Raw genomic sequence first — 10591 nt, forward strand, 5'->3', positions numbered from 1 at the left:
GAGGTTTCACAGTTTTTTATTATTATTATTTACAGACGCTACATATCAAGGGATGGAGAGAAAGCGACGATGGAGGGGTGGGGCGTGGTGGGGCACGGGGAACACGGCAAGGATCGGGAATTATGTACACGGAAACTCATCTACAGGTGAAGTCCGGGAAGAGGTTAAAAATGAGATCCAAACCAGCCAGATCAAGTGGGGGAGGGACTCATCTCCCCTCCCTGCTAGGTCACAGTGCATGCAATAAAATATATGTACAACGGCCAGGAGGTTTCCCCCGTAGTAGCAGGCCCACCGGAAGATTTCCCTCTACTCAGCGCCCCGGGGGGGGGGGCAAAGAGAAAGGGGCTGGCAAACCCTCCCACTCCCCCACCCTCCCTTCCCAGCCCCCCCATCACGTTTCCCACTGCAGCCCAGCTGGGGTGGGAGGAGGGAAGTTAGGTTGGGAATCAGAGAATGGGAAGCGGAGTTCAATCCCAGCCATTGTCCTTGATCATGTGGTTGAGCTCGATGATGTACTTCCCCTCCTTATACTTCTGGCTGCTCTCGAAGGCCTGTTCCTGCAAAGGAAGAGAACGGGGAGAGGGGAGTCGGAGCCTCTCCGCTCTCCAACCGGCAACGAGGCCGACGGGGGGGACGGACCCGGCGGGGGAGAGGCCCGCCGGGAGGTTCGGGAAGCAGGGAGGCCAGCGGCCGGTCGGTCCGCCGAGGGGGACGGAGGGGGATCGGCTTGGGCTCCTCGAACGGGCAAGCCGGAGGGGCCGGGAAGCTCACGAGCTGACCGGTTTGGGGACGGAGTGGTTTGGGGGTCACCCGAGGGCCCGGAGCGGGGAGAGGGAGGAAACTCACCGTGGGCGGGGACCGCGTCTGTTTATCGTCGCCCCGTACCCTCCCAGGCCCCGCACGCGCTAAGCGCTCGATAAATACGGCCGACCGACCGAGACCCCCGCGGGGGGACGGGCGCCGGGCGGAGGGAGAGGACAGACTCACGTATTTCCAGCCCAGTGTGGTCTTGCAGTTCTCACAGTGGATGTCGGCTACGGCATGGAGCCCGGTGAGCAGCACCCTTTCTTCCGCCGGCCCGCATCCCACGTTCACCCTGTCGGGCCGGCGAGGGGTCGTGAGGCCGCGAGGCGTCGCCGACCCCCGCCGCGACCCCGGGGTCGCCGGGCCCCGCGAGCCCTCGGGCGGCCCGGGGGACGGCCGGACGGACGGCGGGCTCGGGGAGGCGGGGTCGGGGGCGAGGTCCCGGGGTCTCCCGTCCACGATGGCCTCCGGTCCCCCCGGCGTGTCCGGAGGGGGAGGAGGCGAAAGGGCCCGGTCGATACTCACACGGAGTTGAAGAGGTAGGCCCGGCCCTGGCTGCCCTGGAAGGACTGGGGAGGAAAGCGGGGGAGAGGAAGAGGGTGAGATCCGGAGGGCGGGGGAGCCCAAGGGCGCCGGGCGCTCCCCCTCTCCCGCCGGGTGGCCGGGCGCTTCCTTGGCGCGGGCTACCTTGGAGATGAGGTCATCGTGGTTAGCCAGATGTGCTCGGCAGTGGGCGCAGCTATACCTCCGGTGACAGTCGTCCAGATAGGCCTGGAAGGTCTTGGGCTTGGAGATCCGCACCATGGTGGGGGCCGGGGGCGACGGCCCCACCCGGCCGGGGGACCGCGGGGAACAGAGGGAGCCCAGAGCCTGAGGGACACGAGCCGGGGTCGGGACGGCCCGGCCCCTCTCCTCTTCCCTGCCAGTCTCACCTGCGGCCTCTCCCCGGCCGGGGGGGACCGGACGAAAACCCAGGGTCATCCTTGGCTACCGTCCCTCGCCCCCGGGCCAGCTCGGACCCTGCGTGGGAGTCGGGGGGGGGGGGGCCGGGGGGGCCCGGGTCTGTGCGGGGAGGGACGGACAGGGGGCCCGGCGCCCCCGGGGGGGGCTCCGAAACGGAGGCCTCCTGTTGCGTCCCGGGGGGAAACTGAGGCCGGGGGAGGGGCGTCGACTCACCTTCCCAACAGAGACAACTCCAGCGCCGGCTCCTTTGGCTCGGGCCGCCCCGGGGCTGCTCCGGACCGTGAGTTTCGGGGAGCTGGAGGGAAGGTGGGCGATGGGGGATGGGGGATGGGGGATGGGGGGGGCACCCAGGGATTGGGGGTGGGGAGGTCTGGGGGGCGCAGGGATTTTGGGGTGCCCGCGGGCCCCGGGGCTGGGCAGTCTTTTAAAAGGACAGTGCCGGGGGGCGCGGAGCGCTTCGCGGAGGGTCAAGCTCCGGCCCCGCAAAGCGCGTTTGCGGGTGCGGCGGGGGGGGGGGGGAGGGGGGGCGCCTCGGGGCTCGGCCTGGCGGGGGAACGCATGCGCGGGACGGGGACGGGGACGGGGAGGGGGCTCACCTCGGGTGTCGGGGTTCGGGGTTCGAGTTTCGGGGCTGCCCCCGCCCCCTCCCCCCGCCCGGCTCGGCCGCCGCGACTTGTTTACACCGAGCCCGGCCGCTCCGCCGCGGGGGCGCCCCCTGCCGGCCCCGGACGCCGCCGCGCCCAATCCGCGCGCCCTATGCAAATGACGGGGTCGCGTCACGCTTCCGGGCGCGCCCCCCCGCGCGCGTCCCCGCCGCCCCCGCGCGCGCCCGCCCCGCCCCGCGCGCCCCGCCCCCTCCGGAAATGCGGCGGAGGCGGAGGCGGGGCCGCGGCCTCGTCCCACACAAAGGCCGCTCGCCTGCCTCTCTACAGATTATTTACTGCTCTATTTATTTACAGTGTCTGTAATAATAATAATGTTGGAATTTGTGGAGCGCTTACTCTGTGCAGAGCACTGTCCTAAGCGCTGGGGGAGATCCAGGGTCATCGGGTGGTCCCACGGGAGGCTCACGGTTAATCCCCATTTGACAGATGAGGCCACTGAGGCCCAGGGAAGTGAAGTGACTCGCCCACAGTCACCCAGAAAAGAGCCCGGGCTTCGGAGTCGGAGGTCATGAGTTCGACTCCCGGCTCTGCCACTTGTCAGCTGGGTGACTGTGGGCCAGTCACTTCACTTCTCTGGGCCTCAGTTCCCTCCTCTGGAAAATGGGGATTAACTGTGAGCCTCACGTGGGGCAACCTGATTCCCCTGTATCTACCCCCAGCGCTTAGAACAGTGCTCTGCACATAGTAAGCGCTTAACAAATACCAACATTATTAAGTGGCAGAGCAGGGATTCGAACCCATGACCTCTGACTCCCAAGCCCGGGCTCTTTCCACCGAGCCACGCCGCTTCTCTGTCCATCTACGGCTCCATTTCTCTTCAGGGCATCGACGCCCGACACTTGTTTTGTTTCCTGCCTCCCCCTCTGGGCCCGTCGTTGGGCCGGGGTGGTCTCTCTGTCACCCACTCGTCCGTTCCAAGCGCTCAGTCCAGTGGTCCGCGCACGGTCGGCCCTCGATAAAGACCATTGAATGAATGAATGAATGAATGATAGGCCCGGGCCCCAGCCTGTGATGACGATGATGGTATTTGTTAAGCGCTTGCTATGTCCCATGCGCTGTTCTAAGCACTGGGGGAGATGCAAGGTCATCAGGTTGTCCCACGTGGGGCTCGCAGTCTTCATCCCCATTTTTTTACAGATGAGGGAACTGAGGCACGGAGAGGTTAAGTGACTTGTCCAAAGTCACACAGCAGACAAGTGGCGGAGCGGGGATTAGAATAATCATAATGTTAGTATTTGTTAAGTGCTTACTATGCACAGTAGCACTGTTCTAAGCGCTGGGGGAGATACAGGGTCATCAGGTTGTCCCATGTGGGGCTCACAGTCTTCATCCCCATTTTACAGATGAGGGAACTGAGGCACAATGAAGTGAAGTGACTTGCCCACGGTCACACAGCTGGCAAGTGGCGGAGCGGGGATTAGAACCCACGACCTCTGACTCCCCACCCCGGCTCTTTCCTCTAAGCCCGCTGCTTCTCTGAGGAGACCGAGGGGTCCGCCCAGTGGAACCTCATGCCTTTCTTCCCCTTTTTTCTTGAAGGGACGCCTTAAACTTGATGGAGGGAGGGGGGAGGGCCCAGACGCATAAACACTCTCTTTCGTAACCACGGAAAGAGAGGAGCGGGACCCCGACGTCCCGAGCTCCCCTCCCTGTAGAGCTTGGGTAGGGGGGAAATGAAAGGGAGGAAATGAGCCTCGTCCTGTGCAGCGATGACTAAACTCCCAGCCTGGGCTCCGGTGAAAGGCAGACGGCGCTTGAATACCTCAGAGCCCGAGTTGGGGTTTGTCCATCTAGGCGTCAAGAGGCAGGGAAGGAAGCCTGCTTGCAAGTTCCGATTCTGGTTGCTCGGAAGAGCGGGTGTCTGTCCCAGAGTCGAGCGGAGCCCTCCCGCGCTACTCCTAGAACCCAGGTCCCACGCCTAGGTGCGCAAGAGCTCACTAAATACAACTGACCCAAGATCTTCGTCAGCAATGCGGGGCAGAAACCCGTCACTGTAGTTCTTTCTGCCCCCAACACCCCCTTCTCCGGCCGGACACCGGATGCTAGGTGCAAAGAGACCTCGGGTCTGCCCGTCTCCCAGACCCACCTCCCTTCTGCCCCTGCCCCGGAGGTGCAGGAGTGAAGCCTCCTTCCTCCCCAGAGGAACAGAGGTTGTGCGGAGGCTGAGCCTCACTCGGTTAAAACCCCCGTGGGGCTTCAGAGTCCCCCTGCGACCACTCTCCACCATACACAGATACTCCAGCCTCCTTCCTGCCACCCAACATTGTGGGGATGAAATCTCCACCTCTGCCCTCACCTTCACCCCCCAGGGGTGGAGGGCAGACGGAAGCCTCCCTCCCTGCCCTACAGAAGGTGGAGGCTGCTCGTAGTTAGGGGCCGGGGGTTCAGAGAGGTCCAGGTCCTGGTGACTGCCCTCTCCAAGTGCCGTCTAATCTCCCGAGCTCCACCGCTGGGCCCGGGCTGAGCAGGAACCCCGAAGCTCCTTCGGGGCAGGGATCATCTCGATCAATCAATAAATCAATCAATCGATGGTATTTGAACACCCACTGTATGGACATTGGACGAAGTACTTGGGGGGAGAACGATTCAGTAGAGTCGGCAGACATGATTCCTGGCCCGGCAGAGTTTACGGTCCTGGGGGGGAGACAGACATTAAACTAAATTACAGATAGGGGAAGCAGCGGAGTATCAGGAGCTGTACGGAAGGATGTCTCCCGCTCTAGACTGTAAGCTCTTGGTGGGCAGAGAACCTGCCTACCAATTCTGCTATATTGGACTCTCCCAGTTGCTTAATATAGCGCACTGCACACAGAAGGCGCTCAGTAAATAAGATCTATACGCTACAGGGCTGGGGTGCTTAAGGGGTACGGACCCGAGTGCACTGATGAAGCAGAAGGGAGGGCAACTAGGGAAAATGAGATATTAGTCACGGAAGATCTCTTGGAAGAGAGATGATTTTGTTAGAACTTTGAATAATAATAAATAATAATGATGGCATTTGTTAAGCGCTTACTATATGCGAAGCACTGTTCTAAACACTGGGGGGGATACAAAGTGATCAGGTTGTCCCACGTGGGGCTCACAGTCTTCATCCCCATTTTACAGATGAGGTAACTGAGGCCCAGAGAAGGGAAGTGACTTGCCCCAAGTCACACAGCTGGCAAGCGGCGGAGCCGGGATTAGAACCCGTGACCTCTGACTCCCAAGCCCGGGCTCTTTCCACCGAGCCACGCTTTGAAGGCTTGAAGTGAAGTACGGACTGGAAAGGGCAGGGACGGGAGAGAGGGAGGTGGGTGAGGAGGCGAGGTCGGTGAGGAGGCTGATTTAATAATCGAGGTGGGATGTGAGGGCTTGGATCAGCGTGACAGCAGTTTGGATGGAGAGGAGAGGGTGGAGTCTAGAGATGTAGAAAGAACCAACAGGATTTGGTGACTAAATATGCAGTTTTAATGAGAGAGATGACTCAAGGATACATAATGCCAAGGTTACAGGCTTGTAAGCCAGGGAGGATGGTGGTGGTGTTTTCAGTGATGGGTAAATCAGTGGGAGGAGAGGATTTGGGTGGGAAGATGAGTTCTCTTTTAGACACGTTAAGTTTGAGGTGTTGGTGGGACATCCAAATAGAGACGTCCTGAAGGCAGAAGGAAAAGTGAGACTGCAGAGAAGGAGAGAGGTCTGGGACGGGGAGTAGATTTGGGAGTCATCCACGAAGAGGTGGTAGTTGAAACCGGGGGAGCAGATGAGCTCTCCAAGGGAGTGGGTGTAGATGAAGAATAGCTGGGGACCCAGAACTGAACCTTGAGGGACCCCCACATCTGAGGGTTGGGAGGCAGGGGAGGAGCCTACAACAGAAGCTGAGAGAGGTAGGAGAAGAACCAGGAGAGCACAGCGGCAGTGAAGCCGAGGTTAGATAATGTTTCTAGAAGGGGGGGGGGTCCAAGGTGCCGAAGGCAACTGAGAGCTCTAAGAGGTTTAGGATAGAGTAGAGGCCGTTTTATATGGCCAGAAGGGCATCATCGGTGACCTTAGGGCAGTTTTGCTGGAGTGCAGGGGGTAGAAGCCGGATTGCCAGGGGTCAGGGCCAGGGGTTAGAGGAAAGGAAGTGGGTAAACACACACAAGGGGTTTGGAGGTAGGGTAGGCAGGAGATGAGGTGATAACTGGAGGGAGCTGTGGTGGGAGGGGTTATTTTAGTCTGGGGGATACAGAAACGTGTTTGAAAGCAGTGGGGGAGGAGCCGTTAGAGAGTGAGCAGTTGAAGATCGTGGTCAGGAAAGGAAGAAGGTGTGGGGGGCAATTATTCTGATAGGTGAAAGGAAATTAACTGGAGACACAGGTGGAAGATTTGGAGAGGCGGGTGGGAGAACGCCTCTTGGGGTACGGCTGGGAAGTACTGGAAGGTCCGAGAAGGTGCAGGAGGAGGAAGGGAGCAGAGCCCAGCAGTGGAAGTTCTCAGATGAGCATGCTTAATGGTTTCAATTTTATTGATGAACTAGGCGGCGAGGTCATCGCCGCTCCTCTCCTCCAGAGCCTCCAGCGGTTGTCCATCCACCCCTGCATCGAACCGAAGCTCCGTCCCTTCGGCTTTAAAACATTGTCGGCTTCCCCCGTCCTACTTCACCTTGCTGTTTTCCTACTACAACCCAGCCTGCAAACTTCTCCCCCCTATCACCAATCTACTCATGATACCTCGATCTCATCTATCTCACCCACATCCTGCCCCTGGTCTGGAACCCCCTACCTCTTCATATCTGACAGAAGATTACTCTCCCCACCTTCCAAATCTTACTAAGAGCACATCTCCTCCAAGAGGACTTCTCCAACCAAGCCCTCATTTCCTCTTCTCCCACCCTCTTCTTCTGAATTGCCCTCATACTTACATTTGCTCCCTTTATTCACCACCCGTCCCTCAGTCCCGTAGTGCTTATGTACATTTCCTTAATTAATTTGTGTTTATTAATGTCTGCCTCCCCCTCTGTGCTGTAAGTTTGCTGTGGGCAGGGAAAGTGTCTACAAACTCTGTTATACTGCCCTCTCCCCAGTGCTACAGTGCTCTGCACACAGTAAGCGCTCAATAAATACAACTGATTGACTGATGAGGGGTAAGAGATGGGTCTATGTAGCGAGCTTTAAGTCTGAAACGGCTGGCTCGGGCAGTAGGCATGAAAGCCAATAAAGGTGGAGTAGTATTCTGGTTAGGTGGAGGAAAGAGCAGAGTAACTGTATACAAAACCGACCATATTGTACTCTTACAACCACTCCGTATTAATATCATCATCATTATTATGGTATTAAGCTCTTATTATGTGCCAAGCACTGTTCTAAGTGCTGGGGTAGGTACATGAGAATCACTTTTGACAGAGTCCCTGTCCCACATGGGGGCTCCCAGTCCCCTATGTATTTTGTTAATGAGGTGTCTATCCCCTTGATTTTATTTATTGCTATTGTTTCTGTCTGTCTGTCTCCCCCGACTAAACTGTAAGCCCGTCAGTGGGCAGGGATTGTCCCAATTGTACATTCCAAGCACTTAGTACGGTGCTCTGCACATAGTAAGCACTCAATAAATACTATTGAATGAATAAATAGGAGGGAGAATGGGGGTTGAATCCCCATTTTACAGTTGAGGAAACTGAGACACAGAGAAGAGAAGTGACTTGCCCAAGGTCCCACAGTAAGCAAGTGGCAGAGGTGGGAGTAGAACCCATGTCCTCTGACCTACGGGTCAGTACACCGAGCAAAGTAAGTGCTCAAAAAATTCCCTCGATTGATGGGTGGATTTATTGGTGGGGCCCAGAGCCCCTCCAAAGGCCGGAGTTCCAGGGCTGTTGACCCCGATGCCCAAACCAGCTGACCTCAATGTCCAGAACACCGGACAACAGAAACCAATCAATCGATCGGTGGTATTTGAGTGCTTACTACGTAAAGAGCATCGTACTCAGCACTTGGGAGTGTACAAGACAGCAGAGTTAGCAGACACATTCCCTGCTAGGAATGTCTAGAGGACTGTAAGTCACCTATAGAACACTGAGGGCTACTTGCAACAACTGTATATTTATCTGTTTGGACATTATCTTGATCCGTCAACTTTATTATTTACTGGTTGTGGTTTTCGGGTTTATTTTTAAGTTCTTTATTAAGGGTTTACTATGTGCCAGTCACTGTACTAAACGCTGGGGGTAGATCCAAGATAATCAGATTGGACATATGGGGCTCACTCAGTCTTAATCCCAATTTTACAGATGAGAGAACTGAAGCAGAGAGAAATTAAGTGATTTACCCTGGGTCACGTTACGGACAAGTGGCAGAGCCGGGATTAGAACCCTGGTCCTTCTGACTCCCAGGCCCGTGCTGTATACACTAGGCCATGCTGTTCAGGATTCATTGTTATCATTTTCTTAATTTTTCTAGCCCCACCTAGATTGGGAGCCCCTGTGGGACGAGAACAAAGTCTGATGGTCTCATTTTACTGTATCCACCCCAGCACTTAGGACAGTGCTCAGTCAGCCCATAGTATGGCTAACAAATATGTATATATATATAAATATATACACACATATATATACACGCATATGTGCATATATAAGCGATAATTTTGTGAAATATTATGATATATAATACGACATTATATAGTTATAACATTATGGTATTTTAACTTGATTTTCATGATATTGTTATTATTCTAGGTCTCTCACTCCCCCACTTAGATTGCAAACCCATTGTGAGCAGGGGCTCCGGCTTAAATGATTTTCTTATTTACCCTAGCATTTAGTTCCGTGTTTTGCACGTTTAATAAATGCTATTAAAATAGTAATTAAAAAACAGAGAGCCTGAATTAAGGCCAACTGGTCCTCTGGGAGTCTGCCTTGAAACATGGCTTCAAGTTTAGGATCAAACTGAATCAATCACATTTATCGAGCACTTACTGTATGCGGAGCACTGCGTTAAACACGTGGGAGAGTACAATAGGAGAGTCGGTAGACACATCCCCTGCCCACAGGATGCTTCGAGTCTAGAGGGGGAGACAGACAATATAAATAAATAAATTCCAGGTACGCGTATATAAGTGCTGTGAGGCGGAGGGAGGGGTGAATTAGTCAGAGAAGCCCTCCTGGGGAGATTGTACTTTTAATAAACCTTTGAAGGTGGAGAGAGTGAGTGTCTGGCAGGTGTGAAGAGGGAGGGTGTTCCAGGCCAGAGGCAGGACGTGGGTGAGAGGTCGGCGGGGAGATAGACGGGATCAAGGTACAGTGAGTCGCTTGGCATTAGTTGAGCAAAGTGTCCCAGCTGGGTTGTGCTAGGAAAGCAGAGAGGTAAAGGAAGAGAGAGCAAGGTGCTTGAGTGCTTTAAAGCCGACTGTAAGGAATTTCTGTTTAATGCAGAGGTGGATAGGCAACCCCCGGAGGTTCTCGAGGCGTGGGGAAACATGGACTGAACAGTTCTGTAGGTAAATGATCCGGGCGGCAGAATGAAGAATGGACTGGTGTGGGGAGAGACAGGAGGCAGGGAGGGCAGCAAGGAGGCTGATGCAGTAATCAGGGTGTTAGAGGATAAGTACTTGGATTTACGTGGTAGCAATTTGGATGGAGAGGGAAGGACGGGTTTCAGCCATATTTTGAAGATTTGGTGACAGAATGTGAGAGTAGAATGAAAGACACGAGTCGAACGCCAAGGTTGCAGAGGAGTTAAAGTAATCCACCTTCTATACGCCTGCAAAAGCTGGACCTTCCAGAATTCACAGCCGACTTTCTGAGCCATTTCCTCAGCTACAAGCAGAGCGACGAACGGCAACATAGACAAGCACAGTGAAGGAGGTCCTGCCGACCACGAAGCGTTGCCCGTTGGAACCCAGCTTCTCTGGGAGGGTTGAAAATGGATTTGGAGAGTACCTGCTCTGGGGTGAGAAGAAGTCAAAGGGTCAGGGGGACTACAGACAAATTGGACAGGAGAAATGTCTCAAAGCTGTGGACTGCTGGGAGACGGCGATGACGACAACAGGGTGTGGCAAACCGGAATGGAACGACTGAGGGACTTTGGGAGGGCAGCGATACCGCAGGCAGAATCGAAATCAGTGCCGGGCACCTCAGAGGGCAAAATCAAACGGCTCAGCAAAAAGACGCCATTTACTTTTGATAGTGTAAAATGGATTTTCGGTTACAC

The 10591-nt window shown here is 55.7% G+C and overlaps 1 protein-coding gene across 1 annotated transcript; it reads right to left on the reverse strand.

The window, feature by feature from the left end:
* YPEL3 (yippee like 3) lies at window positions 1-2472 on the reverse strand. The gene is made up of 6 exons (XM_029047819.2): window positions 2367-2472; window positions 1984-2065; window positions 1495-1677; window positions 1333-1376; window positions 991-1099; window positions 1-560 (listed from the first exon to the last, which is right to left on the reverse strand). Exons 3-6 carry the CDS (start codon window positions 1609-1611, stop codon window positions 471-473), a joined length of 360 nt encoding a protein of 119 aa, XP_028903652.1. The 5' UTR covers window positions 1612-1677; window positions 1984-2065; window positions 2367-2472; the 3' UTR covers window positions 1-470.
* Window positions 2473-10591: the final 8119 nt, after the last annotated feature.

Source organism: Ornithorhynchus anatinus, chromosome 2, assembly GCF_004115215.2.
Source record: "Ornithorhynchus anatinus isolate Pmale09 chromosome 2, mOrnAna1.pri.v4, whole genome shotgun sequence".
In the NCBI taxonomy this organism is placed as follows: Eukaryota; Metazoa; Chordata; class Mammalia; order Monotremata; family Ornithorhynchidae; genus Ornithorhynchus; species Ornithorhynchus anatinus.

Bases quoted from the DNA above. Each gene is read 5' to 3' on its own strand.
- YPEL3 (XM_029047819.2), bottom strand. From the start codon at position 1,611: ATGGTGCGGATCTCCAAGCCCAAGACCTTCCAGGCCTATCTGGACGAC. The intron at 1,377-1,494 runs GTAGCCCGCGCC...TTTCCTCCCCAG, and splicing joins ACGATGACCTCATCTCCAAG to TCCTTCCAGGGCAGCCAGGG. The intron at 1,100-1,332 runs GTGAGTATCGAC...CCGGCCCGACAG, and splicing joins GCCTACCTCTTCAACTCCGT to GGTGAACGTGGGATGCGGGC.